General features: G+C 38.0%; 1 protein-coding gene and 1 long non-coding RNA gene across 13 annotated transcripts in view; one reads left to right on the forward strand and one right to left on the reverse strand.

Moving 5' to 3' along the window:
* The window catches only part of ATP11C (ATPase phospholipid transporting 11C (ATP11C blood group)), a 207,311-nt gene that overhangs the window by 99,597 nt on the left and 88,328 nt on the right, over nt 1–19,386 (reverse strand). The window contains exon 1 of one of the 12 annotated variants that reach the window (XM_073227871.1): nt 910–1,667. The exons of 10 other annotated variants lie outside the window; for them this stretch is intronic. In XM_073227871.1, the coding sequence (XP_073083972.1) occupies nt 910–945 (36 nt within the window). In that variant the 5' untranslated portion in view covers nt 946–1,667. Of the gene's footprint in view, nt 1–909; nt 1,668–19,386 lie in introns of those variants that run through there. One more of the 12 variants, XM_073227865.1, reaches the window with a different exon arrangement.
* Nucleotides 1–19,386, forward strand: part of LOC140847462 (uncharacterized) — a 45,193-nt gene that overhangs the window by 2,824 nt on the left and 22,983 nt on the right. The gene's annotated exons all lie outside the window — the stretch shown is intronic.

Consider the following 19,386-nt stretch of genomic DNA (forward strand, 5'->3'; position numbering starts at 1 on the left):
CTTAATTATGGTCATATTAACCAAACCTGTCAAACATCTGATCAGAAGACAGTTGAATATTCAAAGTACCTAATTAGGCATTACCCAACTACAGGACTTTTTATTCAATAGAAACTGCTACAGGAAATGGGTATTAAGACACATAAAAACAAACACCTCAATCAGCATGCACACTGCTTAGGAAAAAGCAGTGACTGTGAGGACTTCGATAAGAATAATGCCCTGCTTGGAAGCTTACAGAAAGACTTTCATTCTCTAAATGTGATCCACTGAGCAGTTCAGCTTCACCAGGCACAATCAGTTTTAAGTGTTCCCAATCTGATCCCCCTCCTCACTGTGTCCTCACACCAAGGACCTCAGGGCTATGGAAATGTGGCTCTAAGATGAAATACAGCTCTCTTACACAGTGGTTAACACACAGTAGATAAATCAAAAATGCTGTAAACATTTAGTGATTCAAGGTTCTAACAGGAATATTTTCTTTAATGATTCAGAGATTCTTCCATTTATAGAAAGTAACCTGAGACTCTCAAAGTTTGGGCTGGAGCTCAGCAAGTCCACTTTCCTTATTAACAGTATTTCTCCTAACCCAGAGCCTGACCATATGCACACAAACTGGAGAGGAAGTAAGCACACATGTTTACAAGGCCTCAGAAATTACTTTTCACTTTCACCACACATACCTACATACCACCTTGCAGCCCACTTAACAAACTTGAAAAATCTCAATAGGGAAGTCTTAACTTGTAAGGATAGGTGCAACAGTGAAGCTGGATAGAAAACCAGCTAAGCATTTAACAGCTCTCAGGAAATGGATAAAAATGTGCATGCAAATAGAAAGCAAGAAGGCCCCAGGAGGTCATATCACAACCTGGCCAAAAAGAGAACAGAAAAAATAGAATCACAAACCTCAGAGACAGGAGGGAAAGATGGGACCACCTGCATGCCGACATGCGAAAATTTGTGCTAATTCACGGAGAGGATGCCACAGATTATCAAGCAAATTGTACCAACTCCTGTGATCCTTGAAAAGTTTCCAGAATTTGGGAAGACAGCCAACTGTGGCTTGCAAGTTTGTGTACCTCCAAGGGAGGTGGCAAAGGACACACTAGAAGATTGGTTTGTTCCTTAAGACTTTGAAGCAGCATTCTGGTGGCCTGGACTCTATTATTACACCATGTGACATTCTTTTTTCATCCCTCTTCTCCAAAGATCTGATTTGCTTTTGATTTTAAAGTATCATTATTTAAAAATATTAATATCTTGAACCACTTAATATTTTCCTCTCATTTTGTTATGTTCTTTTCTAACCCATGCCTACAATAAATGTACCATGATAAGAAGTAGGGCTAAAAATCGAACTTTTGAGGTAAGTTCAACTGACCTTTTGGTCCCGGTTCCAGGCAGGTAAACAGTATAAGAGGAAGAAAGATAATCTAGGTATTAGCTATATACACTGAGTCCCTGCACCATTAAGAAAGTGACTGTAATTTTGTACATTAAGGCTTCAAAAATGTGTACCAAATATATGTAAGGCTTAAGTATATGGTTTTCTGTGAAGTCCCTTAGGGCTTGAATATTTTTGGAGATCTCATAGGTAAGAAAGTTTTATCTCAGCAGCAGTTAATAGCTAACAATGGCAAGGAAATGAACCACTGGATATCAGGATGAAAAATGCCTTTACCAATATCATTACCTGGAAGAAACAAATTCTCATCCAAAAATCAGTTTCTAGGTCACCAGAGAAGAATTTTTATTACATTGTAAGAAGAGATAAACTCTGGCTAGAGCAAAAAGATACAGTAAGAAGAGGTGTCTCATGTCCTGAAAGTGTTTTTATCTCCCATTTCAGTAATAGCATCACTGTTATCAAAGAAAGTAAGTTTTTTTGAAAGGTCTAGCAGTTCAAATATATGCTGAAGCATGTCCAGTGAAACCAATGAATGCATTTTCCCCTGTGGCATTGTTAAATACCATATAGAAAGGAAACATGCTAGAAAAAAAATGTTCAAGTTGTAAATGTAATTAGTTTAAATAGTACATCCAGACTACACCTGTTCATTTTTAACATCCCTAACAGAAGAAGTAGATAAAATAGAAGTTTCCATTGTGGAGCATGGCTTAGTCGAATAAGCAAAGAAAATAAGCAAGAGGGGCTCTGAGTTGTGACTCTAGCTTTACAAAACATAGCCACTTTGGTGAAGCATTTCTAGCCTTCCATTCAAACATGACGATGTGGCTAGCTTCTTGGGTCAAATTAGGTCTTCAAGAAGAGTCTGTTCTTGAAAAAACTATCTTCCCTATAGGTGAAGGTTTTTAGGGCAAGGCTTGGAATGAACAGGAGAAGCAATAAGGACATGACCCTGGGAAGTATTATTGATAACTATGCTCACTTACATTAAATATCTACACCTTAGCTGGGGGTACCTCAATTTCCTTAACAGTAAAATGAAGTTCTGTAACTTAAAAGACTGCTTACAGTAGGAATACCAAAACACCCAGACGTCACTTTAGGGACTCTAAACATGAGAAGAGGATGAGCCTTGCAGATACTAACCAACTACGTGAATATTCAAATTCCAGGAACTGGGCCAAAACACAACTAGGCAATGGCCTCAACATAATTCATGTGTAAATGTTTTATTTAAAGTAAGAAAGTTTCTGGCTCTGCAGAAGAGGCATAGGCAATTCTGATATCACCCCTGCACAACGGGGCAGGGTGACTAATGGTCCATTGGCAGAGAGTGCTTGGTGTTGAATATACCATTCCTTAGTTTGCAAGAAGAGGACTAGAGTTGGCAAGGGAGGCTGAGAAGTGGCACGCTAACTGCAAGTGAGGGCCACTCAAGGAGTCCCCTGGAAGCTATTGGAAATAACATAGGTCATTAGCCTTTGGAACTGTTGATCTGACACCACAGGAGTAAAATTATAAATTCATTTCTCCCTTTGTGGCAGAGCACATGGTCACTTGGGAACTGTACTGGATTGATATTGTCTCTAAATCTCCCATCTCTCCTCCACAAAGTTTTGGATTCAAAGCTGCTGTGTACTATAAAGACTGGATGCTACTATAAGTTTAATAGGTGACCTGTTTGTAATTATTCCTAAAACATGCTTCAAAGAGGCATCATAAATTAGCAGTGTTTCAAGCATAATGCATAACTTTCAATATACTGAAGCATAGAAAGAACACATCAAATAAATATTTATTTATGATTTAGTTATATTACTTTTGGCTTGTGTATAATAAAACTTGGCACTACTCAAAGGCATATTAAAATTTCACAAACCAACTAGGAATGCCACAGTAAGGTGGACTGGCAAGAATATCAGAATACATCACAGTGTTTCCCAAACTGCATCACATGGAACAATAATGAGATTCCTTAGAAATGAGAGAATGCTGCTCCTATAACCTCTCCTCCTGCTTATTCACAATACACATTTCATATAAGTTCTAAAAAGTCTTGAAATAAAGAAACCCCTTTATTTTTGTGTAAGTCAACATTTTCCATAGAACTCCCCTACCCCCTGAAGTTCCTTCCAGTGGCATCATGTTCTGTACAATGCTACTCCAATGTATCTACCTCATCACCATCAGCTATATGCACATTCAAGGATATGAGGTGAGATAACTGTAAATTTGTGACAATTTCTCTCCTTGTATGTCAAAAATAGATAAGGAAAATTAAAGAGTTTGGCCATGATCCCAGGTAGGTGCTTTTGCTTCTTAGGCTTAATTATGAGAGGCAAGTAACCAGGAGATCTTGGTTCTGAATCTGATGGGTCTGTGTGTATCTTGAGGAAGTCCCAGCACTGGTTTCTTCATAGGTAACTGAAGGAGAGCTTGCTAAATAATCTGATCTAAGAGAATGCAAGGGAATTCGGGTCGTATCTTCTAACAATAAAACTTGAAAGGTGGTTTTAGATGTTACATCATTTGCCACCTGTTTCAGCCTGGACCAAAACCAACTAACCAACCAAACAAACAACTGTCCAGGGGTGGAGAAGAGATTACCTGCTTGAGGATAAAGAATAATTTACAAACCGATACACATGATAAGATAATGTATTCAGGAAGAAATTTATTCATAGGCTTCAAAGTACAAAAGGAGGAAGAAATAAAGAAAACATTATGAAAAGTCACAAAGACCCAGGGAAAAGCTCATATGCCTTCAGGGTGCTAATTCCGGTACACTAGAAGGTACATTAGCTCTTTTGGGTTTTAAGGACACCCATTTTAAAGCACCAGTGTCAATGTATTTAATGGTAACCTTTATTTTTGGTAACCTATAATTTTTTCACATTAATGCCTTCTCAAATGTACCTGTTACCCAATGGAAACAGTTTATTCCTCTGATAAAACAGAATGAAATTTATGTCCTGTTACCCAAGGTACAAACAACTTCAAGTTAAAACAGGTTATAATTAACTGCCGTAAGGGAAATTGAAAAAATAATTAACTTAGAATTACAGATTTTACTTGCACAAAAAGTTGTTGCTATAAAGTGAAACACACACAGATATAAAGCCACTTGAAATAATTTTTTTTAGAGCAGACACATTCAAAATGTATGATTTCTCAACAACACTACTCCTACTAATGGTCATGCTACCCCCAAAACAATTTTTTTGTCTTTTTTTCCACCAAATAGGACAAATAGTAGTTTGAGGTTCTGTTCAAGTACATAATTGAAAATAGCAAAGGGATATTTCCAGAGTGCACAGAGGGGGTATCTAGAACCATTATAAGAATTTACAGCCAACATTAAAGATACTTGGCAAGCTTTGAACAGAAAAAATGCTTTCAGCTAAATCATGAAGAGCACAGGGTTGTAGCATTAAGTGATTGCTGCTCAGTGGAACACAGGCAGATTAGTCATGACCAGTACTTGATAATTAAGTGTTCTCAAAGACTCAACTTTCCTGTTTGCAGTGCATTTCACTCTACTTCACATTATGAAAGGCACGTGTATATACGCCAGTGCGTTGCATTAATATATTTCTAAGTCTTTGCTTACTCTGTGAACTTTGACATGATGTAAAACTCTCTAAATGTTGACAAACAGGATTACAGCATTAGTTAACAGTAGAAAAATGGCAGAACCCAACAGAATACAGACAGTTCTCAAAGGCTGGAAATTAATGTGCATTTGCCTTTTTTAGCATAGTTAATGAGGGCCAATTACAGTATACCGATGACTGGATGAGTGGAAATAATCTTACACTGTACTTGAGTACTCTAAGATGTCCTACTTAGATCCCAGTTTACTTCGTCTGTCTTAGGCCAAAGGCACACAGGTACATCTCCCTGGGTGCTGGGCACAGCTAAGCTTTTTTAAAAAAGTGAGTAATAAAGGGAAATGGAAAGGAAAAGGGCAGAAAGACAGGCATGTCAAACCAAAACAAAATTAACTCTAATGAGTATATTTGGCTATGAGACTGGAATGGCACTTCCTCTTCATTCTCAATGCAACTCTCAAAAGACACTCCCAAAAGTAACACATATTCAGAAGACATTTCTTTAGATGTCAGATTTGTCCTTTAGACCTCACCTTTGATCCTAAAAATGGTGGATAAGAGGAAAAGGTGGGGTTCTCCTTATAGTTGCAAGTCTTTCTAAGAAGGCAATGTACAAGGATGATGTTGGAAATATGATTTAATGGATTAAGAATCTAATTCAGTCCAGTTTGCCCTTGTGTTTCACTATAGTTTTTCGTAATGTTGAGTAACAATGTGATGAGGTGTCAAATAATGAAATATTCACTGCAAACAAGGGAGGTTCATTCATGCATTTTGAAGGTAATATCCTAGGATGGCTAGATTTTAAAAAGATATGGAAAAGTATAAGTGTTGGTGAAGATGTGAAGAAATTGGTACATTGCTGGTGGGAATGTACAATAGTTCAGCCTCTGTAGAAAACAGTTTGGTGAAAGAAACAAAGAATTATCACATAAGCCAGCAATTTCAGTCTTACATATATACCCAAAAGAACTGAAAACAGGTGTTCAAACAAAAATTTGTGCATTAATGTTCACAGCAGCACTATTTACAGTAGTCAAAAGGTGGAAACAACCCAAATATCCATCAACTGATGAATGGATAAACAAAATATGATATATCCATACAACAAAATGTTATTCAGGTAAAAACGAATGAAGTACTGATACATGCCACACAACGTGCAAAGAACCTCGAAAACATACTAAGTGAGAAAAGCCCGACACAAAAGGTCACATAATGTATGGTTTCATTTATATGAAATATTCAGGATCAGTAAATCCATATAAACAAAAAGCAGATTAGGGGAAGATAGGGAGTTACTACTTAATGGGTATGGAGTTTCTTTTTGGGATTACTGAAAAGTGTTATGGAATGCAATAGGATTGGTGGTTTTGCAAAATGTGAATGCACTAAATGCTACTGAATCATTCACTTTAAAATGATTTATTTTATGTTACATAAAGTTCACCTCGATGTAGCCATTCAACCAATTATTTTTTGAGGCCTTATATGGGCCCGACATTGGAAATAGAATGATGAATAGTAAGTTGACACAGTCTGTGCCTTCGAGGAGTACAGAGCGTAGTGGGGAAGACCAGACATTCATCAAACGCTTACACAAATCAGCTAAGTGCCAAGAATGATGGCTGGGCAGTATTCCGAGAGCAGACCCCACTAGGAACACACCACTACATACAAGCCTAATCATATTGCTCCTCCTGTTCCTGCTTTAATGGTTTCCCAATGACCTTAAAACTGAAAGCTGCAAATCTTACTCTCTTCTTCAAGGTCTTGCATACAGTCAAGCCTCTTCCTCCTGCTTCTCCAACCTCCTCTTGCCCAAGCCTCTCCTTCCTTTTCTCTGTTATAGCCCACTGGCCTTTCTTCCATCCCACATGAGCTCCAGGTGTCTCCTGCCCCAGGGCTTCTACTCCATTGCTTCCCTCTAGGTAGAATACTCTTCCCTCTCCTCTTTACCTTCTTAATTCAAAACCATCCTTTAGATCTCTCGACCATCACTTTCTCACTAAAGCCTTCCCTGAAGGTAACTCAAATGAAGAGAGACCAGTAACTTGTCCTCCAAAACCTAAATCTTCTACAAGGTATTTAAAATGAGCAAAGCAAAGAAAGAAGAAAATCGCAATTCAGCTTTTCAAAAAGTCATTAACTACAAGTCTTCCCTAAATTCTCCTCAAACATTTTTGTCAGCATTTACCCAAAGAAATCCTTTGGAAATTCCTTGACCTTGCAGAAAGTGTTTTTTTTTAAATCACCCTTCTGATTAGTTTCAGTAAAAACAAGGCAGTAATTGTGACAATAAGTACTTTGTATAGTTTACTGGCACTTTAGCTCATTAAATATAATTTATTTATTGTGATGCCTTATCAATTAATTTATATATACTTCAGGCAATTTTATCCTGAGCAATATTCAAATTCATCATTTCTAGTTTATTCAACACTTGATTATTACTGTGACTTCCATGAACATAACCTGCCATAATGCACAGGGACAAATTGTAAAAGTTTTTCAGGAGGGCCTGTCACCCAGCTAATGTGCACTACGGAATAGAGGATAGATCCAAAGAAAACACAATTCAGATCAGCCAGCCATGCACTCTTCTCTTTTGAAATCTAACTGATTTAATAATCACAAACTGGGAGGGGGCATTTTTCACAGCATTGATTTCTCTGCAAGCAGAGCAGAGAGAAGTATAATTGACCTATAAAAAAATCCACACAAAAAGACTCTGCTAAGGTTGTCAAAGGACATTTATACAATATAACATTATCCCATGCTTTTTCGAAGTGAAAATAAATTGTATTAAAAAAATCTCAGTGATTAACAGTTATTCATTTGTACATATTTCACACAACAATCAGTAATGAAACTTGCATAAAGGGTTTACTAATAAATAAATAAACAACAGCATGTGATCAGCACCACTATTTCTTAGATCACAGCCTTCAGTCCTAAAGAACATAGCTAGGAAATCAACACAAAATCTAGAGCCTCACTGTCAGAGGAAACAAGATTAATTTTTTTCCAGCAGGTTTTTTTTTCCAGTTTTCACCCGCACCCCTAAATGTTTACAAATACAAAATGTCTGTTCAAGTCTAAACCCTACTAAGATCAAATATTGTTTTTATTTGGTGTCAGCTAGTACCTTCTTCTATGAAAGAACATCCTAAAGGATGGGTGGTAGGGAAGGAGGACCGCAGGTTGAAATGGCTGTCAGTAAAATGGGTTGGGAAAGAAAGTTACTGGCTAAAATAAACTCCAAATGAGAGGATTAAAATTCAACATTCAGGAGAGCATAGCTGTAAGGAAAAGCTATCCTTTCATCAATAATCCAAAAATATATGAGTGCTATTTTCTCCCTTTAGGTTTTGCTATCCATATGCTGAAGACTACAGTGAATTTTTTTATTGAAGTATCATTGATATACAATCTTATGTTGGTTTCATGTACGTTCAACAGTTGCCATATTATCAAATCCTCACCCCCTGTAGTGTGGTTACTATCTGTCAATGTAGAAAGATGTTACAGAATCATTGACTATATTTCCCATGCTGTACTACCACCCCCATGACCAACTGATCACTCTCCCTACCAACCCACACCAACCCCTCTCCCTTAGTAATCACTTGTCACTTCTCAGTGTCTATGAGTCTACCGCTGTTCTGTTCACTCGGTTTTGCTGTTTTTATATTCCACAAATAAGTGAAATCATATGGTATTTGTCTTTTTCCACGTGGCTTACTTCACTGAGCAAAATCTCCTCTAGATCTGTACATGTTGTTTCAAATGGGAGGATTTCTTTTCTTTTTATGGCTGGATAATATTCCATTTTGTATATGTACGACTTGCTCTTCATCCATTCATCTATTGATGGACATTTAGGTTGCATTAATTCTGTGTATTAATTTTGTAACCTGCAACTTTGCTGAATTCAGTTATTAGTTCTAACAGTTTTTTGGTGGAGTCCTCAGGGTTTTCTATGTGTATCATGTCATCTGCAAATAGTGACAGTTTAACTTCTTCCTTACTAATTTGGATGCCTTTTATCTCTGTGTTGTCTGACTGCTGTGGCTAGGACCTCCAGTACTATATTGAATAAAAGTGGTGAGAGTGGCCATCCTTATCTCGCTCCCAATCTTAGAGGAAAAACTTTCAGCTTTTCACTATTAAGTATGTTCACTGTGGATTTGTCATATATATGGCCTTTATTACGTTGAGGTACGTACCCTCTAATCCCATTTTGTTTAGAGTTTTTATCATGAATGGATGCTGAATTTTGTCAATGTTTTTCAGCATCTATTGAGATGATCATGCGCTTTTTATCCTCCTTTTTGTTGATGTGGTGTATGATAGTGATTGATTAATGAATATTGTACCATGCTTGCATCCCTGGAATAAATCCCACTTGTTCATGATGGATGATCTTTTTTATGTATTTCTGAATTTGGTTTGCTAATATTTTGTTGAGGATTTTTTCATCTATGTTCACTAGGAATACTGGTCTGTAATTTTCTTTTCTTGTGGTGATTTGGTTTTGGTATTAGAGTGATGCTAGTCTCAGAATGAGTTTGGAAGTATTCCTTCCTTTCCTACATTTGGGAATACTTTAAGGAGGACAGGTATTAGCTCGTCTTTAAATGTTTGGAAGAATTCAGCTAGGAAGCCATCTGGACCTGCGTTTTGTTTGTTGGCAGTTTTTTTTATTATGAGTTTGATTTATAGCTGGTAATTGGTCTGTTCAGATGTTCTGTTTCTTCCTGGGTCAGTCTTGGAAGGCTGTACTTTTCTGGAAAGTTGTCCCCTTTTTCTAGGTTGTTCAATTTATTGGCATGTAATTTTTCATAGTATTCTCTAACAATTCTTTGTATTTCTGTAGTATCTGTTGTATATTCCATCTTCATTTCTGATTTTGTTTATCTGTATACATTCTCTTTTTTTCTTGGTAAGTCTGGCTTGGGGTTTATCTATTTTGTTTAGTTTCTCAAAGAAGCAGCTCCTGTTTCCATTGATTATTTTTCTATTGTTACTTTCTTCTCTATTTATTTCTGCTCTGATCTTTCTTATGCCCCTCCTTCTACTAACTATGGGTTTCATTTGTTCTTCTTTTCCTAGTTTCTTTCATTGTGAGTTTGTACTATTTACATGGGGTTGTTCTTGTTTCCTGAAGTAGGCCTGTATTGCTATGTACTTCTCTCTTAGAACTGCCTTCGCAGTGTCCCATAGATTTTGGGCTGTTGAATTTTTGTTTTAATTTGTCTCCATGTACTGCTTGATTTGTTTTAATCTGTTCATTGATTATTTAGAAGCATATTGTTTAGGCTTCATGTGTTTGTAGGCTTGTTTTGTGTAATTTATTTCTAGTTTCATACCATTGTAGTCTGAGAAGCTGCTTGATACAATTTCAACCTTTTTTAATTTACTGAGGCTCTCTCTGTAGCTTAGTATGTGATCTATTCTGGAAAATGTTCCATGTACACTTGAGAAGAACATGTATCCTGCTACTTTCGGGTGGACTGTTCTGTAGATATCAGTTAAGTCCATCTGATCTAATGTATTGTTCAGTTCCTCTGTTTCCTTATTTATTTTCTGTCTGGTTGATTTATTGTTATGAGTGTTGTGTTAAAGTCTCCTAAAGTGAATGTATTGCAATCTATTTCCCCCTTTAATTCTGTGTTTGTTTTACATACTTAGGTGCTCCTATGTTGGGTTGCATAGATAGTTATAATGGTTATACCCTCTTGTTGGACTGACCCCTTTATCATTATGCAATGTCCTTGTCTCTTGTTAAATTTGTTTTAAAATCTGTTTTGTCTGATACAAGTGCTGCTACTCTTGCTTTTTTCTCCCTATTATTCTTATGAAATATCTTTTTCCATCCCTTCATTTTTACTCTTTGGGTCTGAAATGAATCTCCTGTAGACAGTATATACATGAGTTTTGTTTCTTTATCCATTCTGCCACTCTATGTCTTTTGATTGGTGCACTCAGTCCATTTATTTTTAAGGTGATTATTGATAGATATGTACTTATTGCCATTTTATTGTTTTCTGGCTGTTTATGTAGCTCCTCTCTGTTTCTTCCTTTCTTATACTCTCCTCTTGTTATTTGATGGTTTTCTTCAGTGTTGTGATTGGATTTCTCTTATTAGTCTTTTTTATTGTTGTATCAATTGCAGACTTTTACCAAAGGTTAAAGGATAGCTTCCTTACTATATAACAATCTATCTTAAATTGCTGGTTACTCTACTTCAAACACAATTTATGGGTACATTTTTCTTCTTCTTCTTCCTCCTCCACACTTTATGTGTTAGATGTCATAATCTGCAATTTTTGTGTATCCCTTGACTGATTTTGTGTACTTCATTTTGCTTCCTTTGTTTTAATTTTATACTTGCTTGGTAGTTAATTGGTCTAATTTTCACTGGTGAAAGCTGTTTAGCCTTAGGGAAATTTCCATCTACAGCAGTTCCTTTAACATATCCTGTAAGGTTGCCTTAGTGGTGGTGAATTCTTTCAACTCTCATTTATCTGAAAATTGTTTAATCCCTGCTTCAAATTTAAATGATAGAGGATTCTTGGTTGGAGGGCCTTCTGTTTCATTACCTTGAATATATCATGCCACTCCATTCTGGCCTGTAGAGTTTCTGCTGAGAAGTCTGTTGATAGCCTGATGGGTTTTCCTTTATAAGTAATCTCTTTTTCTCTCTCTGGCTGCTTTCAGTACCCTCTCCTTATCCCTGATCTTTACCATTTTAATTATTATATGTCTTGGTGTTATCTTGCTGGGGTTCCTTTTGTTAGGGGTTCTCTGTGCTTCTATGACCTGAGTGTCTATTTCCCTCTCCAGATTGGGGAATTTTTTGACAATCATTTTATTCAAGAGTCTTTCTATCCCCTTCTCTCTCTCTTCTCCTTCTGTACCCCTATTATGTGAATAATGTTTCACTTGGATGGGTCACATAGCTCTCTTATCATTCTTTCATTCCTAGAGATCCTTTTTCCTCTCTGTTCCTCAGTGTCATTCTGTTCCCATTCTTTAATTTCCATCTCACTGAGTGTTTCCTCTACCTGCAGTAATCTACTCTTAATTCCCTCCATTGTATGTTTCATTTCAGATACTCTATTCTTCAGCTCTAAGTGGCTCTTTTTCAGATCTTCTTTGTTGAAGCCCTCCCTGAGATCTTGGATATTTTTCTGTAAATCTGTGAGCATGTTTATGACTTTTATTTTGAAATCTTTATCAAGAAGACTGGTGATCTCTGTTTCATTTATCCCTCTTCCTGGTGTCCTATCCTATAGTTTTGTTTGGAACATATTCCTCTGCCTCCTCATTTCATTAGGGTTTCTGTGTATTAGATGGCTCGGCTTTGCTTCTTGGTCTATAGAGTAACAGCTTCATGAAAAAGGTGTCCTATGGTGCCCAGAAGCTCAAGATTATTTACTCTCCAGTGCTTGGTTCTACCTTGTGGGAGCCCCAGCTGTTGGTGTGCAATGGGCAGGTCCACTTTTCTGTCTGTCTTCTGTAGTGGTCTGAGTCTTTGCTGGCAATTTGCTTCAGCTGCATCTTTGTGATTAGCACAGCAGTCTCTGCTGGGTTTGCTGTGGCTGGAGCCACTCTCTGCCTGCCCTGCAGCAATGGTGGGGCTTCAGGGTTAATGGGATGGGCAGGCTGATGCTGGGCTCTGCCTGGTCCAGATGCACAGCACCAGGCTTAGACACCTACAGGGAGGAAGGAGCTCTTGGGCCTGGCTTCTGTAGGCACCTCCCCAGTTGGAATGAAATGAAGCCAAGAAAGGCGGAAGACTCTCCCTCTGCCTGCCAGGCAGCAAAGTCTGATGCTGATGCTGGGCCAAGAGGGTTGGTTGGTAGTGTGTGCAGGGAGGAACCTTGGAGCTGCATTGCCAGTGATGGGGATGGAGCGTCTGGGGCTCCTGAGAGTTCCTAACCTGTTCAGCTGATGGAGGGCTGGGTAGGTATTGTGCATCTGTCATTTCTCCTGAGAGAGCTCCAACCTTTGCCCCTATGGCACCCCTTTCACTGCTAGGCAAGTCTTTCCAACTGCCGCCTCTGCTTTGAGTCTCAAGACTGGTGGAGCATGCCTGACTTCTACAAGTGGCTAGAATTTCAGCATCCCAGAGTGTTCCACCTGTTCCTGGTGTCCAGCGCTGCTAATCAGCAGAACCCAATGTAATGCGGGTTCAGGCTCCTGCAGCAGATCTCCAGGGCCAGGTGTACAGTGCTCCTGGGCTCCTACCCCAACCCTGCTCTGTTTTTCTTTCTCCTACCTTTAGGCTGGGGCTGGGGGAGGGCTTGGTCCCTGCTTGATCTTGGTTTTGCCACTTTACCCTTTTTTGTGTGGTCTTTTCTAGTTCTCCAGGTGTAGGGGGTCTGTTCTTCAGTCTTCAGGTTTAGTCATATTTGTTGTATTTTCTTCTTTTATGTGCTTTTGGGAGGAGGTTTCTACCTTGCCTTCCTCCTATGCCATCTTTTTCTCTGCTCCCCCACCCCAGGACAACCTACAGTGGATCTGTTGGCGAGATACAACTCAAAAACATAACAAGTGGTTTATTTCAATCACAAAAATTGCCACTTACTAAAATTTTTAGTTACCCTGGATAGTAGAAAAGGAAACAATAAAAGAGATTTTAAAAATATTTTTACAGACTCCATCTTGCTCAGGAGCTGACAAATAATGGAACCGAGCAAGATGATTTTTTTTAAAGTGTTGATTTCCCTAGGGAAAATCCTTCTTTCTTCCTTGTTCCTCTAGCCAACTATGTCCTTGGGGCTGGGAAATCTCAGGTTATAACTCAAAGAAGATGAGCCCATGGCTCTCTAGGCCCCCATCTATCTTGCCTTGCCCAAGGTGCATGAGCAGGTTTTAAGTTCTATGCCTTCCACCTGCCGTCCAAGGCTACCAATCTTCCAAACTGCCACCCTGTCAGCCAACAAATCTTCCCCACTTATTTCACTCATCATTTGCCACCATGGGAGGTCAGGAGTCAGCAAGCAGGGGCAGATTGGAGATAAGCCCAAGCACTTAGCTTCTTTCTCCTGTATGCTGCCTGTGACTGACCTCTGAGCTAGGGCTGAACCCCAGTTCTGAGATACACACAATATCATGGGGTTGTCAAAAGAACACAAGTAGGACGTAAGTGAAAGAAGCATATAAACATATTTGCATCACACTGTCAAGTAAACACAAAAGTAGGAAGGATGAATAAAGATTGCTGAAATTCAGAGGCTGACTAGGGCCAGGTAGTTAGTCTAGGAAGATTTTCCAGATTAATGCATGTCTGAGCCTCAGGTAATTCTGGCCTCTTCTAATCCAGAATATTATCAAATTCATTTAAAAATCTATTGTAAACTTCCTATGCGTCATGCTCCAAAGCTAGAATTTGGATACAATGACAAGAGAATTTTATTTTTAGTCATATACTGTGATTGGCTTCAGAGCTTCTCTAGAACAGCCTGACCTTTCCCATCAATTCTAACTGCATTTTCTACTAGTAGTCCCCAGCAAAAAGGCTCTGCTCTCAACAAGCTGGTCTCCCTCTTCATTTTTTCTCTAAGTATCTCAGTTGATTCCCAACTCCTATTCTCCTGGATGAAATTACCTGCATGAGTCTCCTTGAAAGTAAACTGAAGGTTCAACTATGTCAAATTAAGCACCCTAGTTAAGGGACCCTATAACATACAGAGGGCTGTAGATACATAAAATTGGCAAATCTTTACATATTGACTCCCCCCTCAAAGTGATTAGCCAGTGATTCTTGGAGCTCTGTTTCTTATTCTCTTAGTATTTGGGATTTGCTTCCTCAATAAAGATAAGCTACACCTAAGTGTATGTTATAAGCACATGAAGAATTCTGTAGATGGACAGAAGGATGGATGGATGGAGTGACAGAAAAATTACAAACATATATGGTTCACTCATTTGACTAAACAAGCCTAGTCTCCAAATCAGAATGTTATTTGGGGGAATTTGAGATCACCTAGGATTATGAAGCTATGACCTGAGATTAGAACATAGTTTGATCAAGGCCACCATCTCAAAGTTTAATAGTCTCCTAAGTATCTTCCAATGAGTGTAATTTTGATGCTCAAAATTCAGAGGCACTTTGACATTTGCCATTCTAATGACTTTCTTGCAGAGAGCTGGCAATTGCCAGGTTGTTTCAAAGTGGCTGTACAAGATATAGGAAGGAGAGGAGCATACTGGCTGAGTGTATAGGTTCCGGAGTTAGATGTCTGAGTTCAAATCCTGGTTATACCACTTACCAGCTAAGTAACACCTTGGGCAAATTCCTTAAACTACATCATGTCTCAGTTTTCCTGTCTGTATAAATGAGGATGATGTTGACGAAAACTTATAAGGTGACTGTGAGGCAGTGGTTTCATACAGTAAATACTAAAAAATGTTGGGTCGTTACATAGCATAGGGAAACAGCAAATTCCTTTGCTGCTACTAACCAGTTGCTTCCAATACAGATAAAAAATGTCTACATACAAAAAATGTAATCCTAATACAAATAATCAAAATACACCAGTAGGATTATTGCACCTGAAATACAGTGGCACAAATGAAATCAACACGAACATTTAAATAACCTGAATAAAAACAGAGATACAATCTCTGTAAGATGGAAGCAGAGAGAAAAGAAACATGCTTACAAAATCAAAATGATCATATCTTTAAATGAACTATGCCACACTGACCAGATAATACTTAATTAGCATATGAACACAAGACATAACTGTACACTGTGACTTCACTCAGGATTTCAATGGAACTAGAAGACCTATATAGTTCATTCAAAATGCTTGCAAAAAAGGAACTAAAGCCAACTTCAGAAGGCTCCTCAAAGGTTATGATAAATTACTCACCTTAGGGTTGATATTTGGGGACTATCAGAGGGGGGAGGGCTCTGGGTTAGGCACTAGGTTAAAAGCAGAAATGAACAGCATGTATAATCAAAAGTATGCAACTATGAGATAGCACATGGCTCTGCAACACCTGGAATGCAGGAAAGGCTGAGTGTCAGAAGTGAGAAATAAGCACAAACACAAGCAGAGAGCATGAAGAAACCTCCCATCCTGCCCTGGTAGAACCCTAACTAAAGGGAGAAGTAAGTGGTCAGAGCAGTAAGTGGCTCTGGACAAAGAGAGGGCCATAGGTTTAGACCTGGAAACAGTTGGCCTCAGACACTCAGCTTCTCCCACTCTTTCCAAATCAAATCAAATAATTTAATTTGTGTATACAAAGCTGTGTATTTGTGAGATCCTCTAAACCAAAGGTTCACCATTTTTTCTGAAACAAATACTTAAGAAGCATTGGAAGAGCTAGGCACAGTTAAACATCATTCCTTGCTAAACTCAGGGGTTTAGTTCTCCAGAAACCCAACCAAGTCTCAGTTTCCTCTTTCAGTGTCTCAGTTTTCCCATTCGTATAATGTGGCTCCCAGCTGGTACCCCAGCAGGAAGCTTTGCTGCTTGCTAAGCAGCAGTGGGCCCTTGTTTGATTTTCATGACCAGGGGGCAGAATGAAATTAGGAACCCCTCCAGAGCTTCTGCTTTTAAAAGATTTAGAGAAACCGCTGTGTTTTTGCTCTTTCATTAATGTGTTTCTTAATAGTAAATGTTTAAAGCAGTTTATTTTTAGTAATAGAAGAGACATTAATATATAATTATATCCGATATAATATCAGAACACTTCTGAGAGGAAAGTGTGAGTGTACGAATGTAGGAGGCATGTAGTGAGAGAGGTCTGAATACATGTTCACATATTCAAGTGAGTAGAGAAAATGAAGAGACCTCAATGGACCTGACACTAACTACGAACTACATTATTACAGTTTTTAAACTTTAGAATAGTCGATGAAGCTTATAAAAGATGACATTTTAATATTGCAGTCGCCTTTCAGGAACTACTGCCTTCATCTGTAATTCCCTGTTTTAAGGGCCATGGCAGCCCTTTCCAAATAAGTGTTCTTGGCAAGAGAACACTAATTCTCTGCTTTTCTAAGTTTTCATCATTATTACAACTAAAATCTTTAAAAATATTTCTTTGGAATCACTTTTAAAACATGCTTTGCAGTTCTGCTCCACAAACTTCCCACTTGTCCTTGTTCATCCTACTCTCCACTTAGACTAAGTGCCCATTTCAAAGTTTAACAACTCTCCTTAATTTGCCTATTATGCTCCTCTCTATATGGGTGACCTTGCTCCTATATCCCTTAGGAAACCAGGGTCACCTGGTGGGCATTTCTTCATACTTCCCTGTGTGTGCACAGCAGCTCTTTCTTTTCAGTTTCAGAAGAGGGGACCTCTTCTCTTCAAAAGTGATAAAGAACTTCCATCTATGTTCTTGATCTCCATCTAATCATCTTTTTGAACCAATAAATATCCCATCTCCTCAGTATTGTCAACCACTTCATCTCTACTTTATCTCCCCATGGTTCCTTAGCTTAAATATGTTAAAGTCCTTATTTTCTTAAACACACACACACATACGCATATACTTTTCTTGACAAAGTACACTCTTCCAGCCTTAATCTCTCTCTCTTCTTCCCCACATAGGCCCGGTATAAAGTAAAGCTCCTTTACTGTGGTGATAATTTGTTTTTATTTTGTTTTGTTCACTAGCATACCACTAATGTAGCACAGGGTCAAGCACACAGTAGGAGCTCAATAATTGTTGAATAAGTAGCTTTCTCAAAAGAATAAACACACTATGTCTATTTTCTCACTTTTCTCTTCACTCTTTCAGCTCTCTCTGTAAGTTTGTTCCTTACCCCCACAGTCCCAAAGCTTTAGCTTGCCAAAATGAATGGACAGTTCCTTACTTAACCTCTCTCCAGTATAGTACTCACACTATTAACCATCTCCTCCTTCTTGGAAGACTGTTTTCTCCTTTGTTTCCACAACATCACAGCTCCTCATACCTCTCTGGACACCCCTTTTGAGTCTCCTTTGCCAAATCTGCTTGTCCTGTGCTCCATACTAAATTATTAAATGCAGGTATTCCCTTAGATCTAGCCTTCAGCTCTCATTCCTTCAACATTCTGCATGCTCTCCCTGCAGAACCTAACCCACATAGACGGCTTTAATTAATTACCATCTATACACTGATGACACCAAAAAAGTGTCTATTTCTGGCCCTAGACTTTTCTTCTGAGCTCTACACACGATAGGAAAACAATGACAACCATTGACATTTGAAGGCTTACATACCACAGTACAATCTAAATTGTTTATGTATATTTACTCAAATATTTTGTCCTTACAACCAACCCATTATTAGGAAGGTAGTATTATCATCTTCACGTAAATAAAGACAAGGAAGCCAGGGAACAGAAGGGAAAGAAATTTGCTCAAGGCCATATAGCCATCTAGAAAGTGGTAGAGCTGATAAATCGTGACATAAGCACTTATTAAAAAAATAAAAGCTTTATTGATATATAAATTCATATTATAGAATTTATTCATTTAACATGATAGTTTTTAGTATATGCAGTGTTGTGCAACCATCTCCACAGTCTTATCTTAGAACATTTTCATCACCGCAAAAAGAAACCCAGCACCCAGTAGCAATCACGGATATAAGTACTTTATAGCTTTGATTTTAGAAACTGAAACTTTAAGATAATTACATTCAAAGAAGAAACAAATACATCGTATTTAAGCCAGTTAAGACAAAATAGTTTCTTTTTCAAGTGTATATATACACTAGTTTTTACAACACAAATATTCATTTTTGTGTTTAAAAAGGGAGTTTCTACCAGGACTGGATGTACCCATAGGCTGCAATAAATTCAAACAAGAAAGAGCTAAATATTCCTACAAATAGACGAATACTGCTGCTTTATTACTTGCTTTAAGGTATTTAATGTGCAGATACAATTCAATCCTCACAGGAACAGAAGAAAGGAGAATATCTTTAGCAAAATGAATAAAGAATGACCTCTCCTTACATACACTATGTATTTTTTACACAATACCTATGTGTCTAGTTACATGAAAAATGACCCAATTGTATAAAGCCAGACAGAATATGTCGATGGCAATTACCAAAAGCAATATATGGCACAAATGAAAATAAACTGCTTATCAGATTAAAATGAAAAAGGCTTTTTAAAACAGAGGAGTTCATTAGACTTATTAATGACTATAATTAGAAAAGGTATTTCCATGCTGCTTCAGGTGGAGATGCAGATACCGCTTTTCCTTGCCAAGTGGCTGCAAAAACTGCAAAACACTAATGAATTATTTCCAATCTGATTTACTGTGTGAAGACTTGGGATAACCAAGAAAGAAAAAGAAATTATACACACACACACACACACACACACACACACACACA

Source organism: Manis javanica, chromosome X, assembly GCF_040802235.1.
Source record: "Manis javanica isolate MJ-LG chromosome X, MJ_LKY, whole genome shotgun sequence".
NCBI lineage: Eukaryota > Metazoa > Chordata > Mammalia > Pholidota > Manidae > Manis > Manis javanica.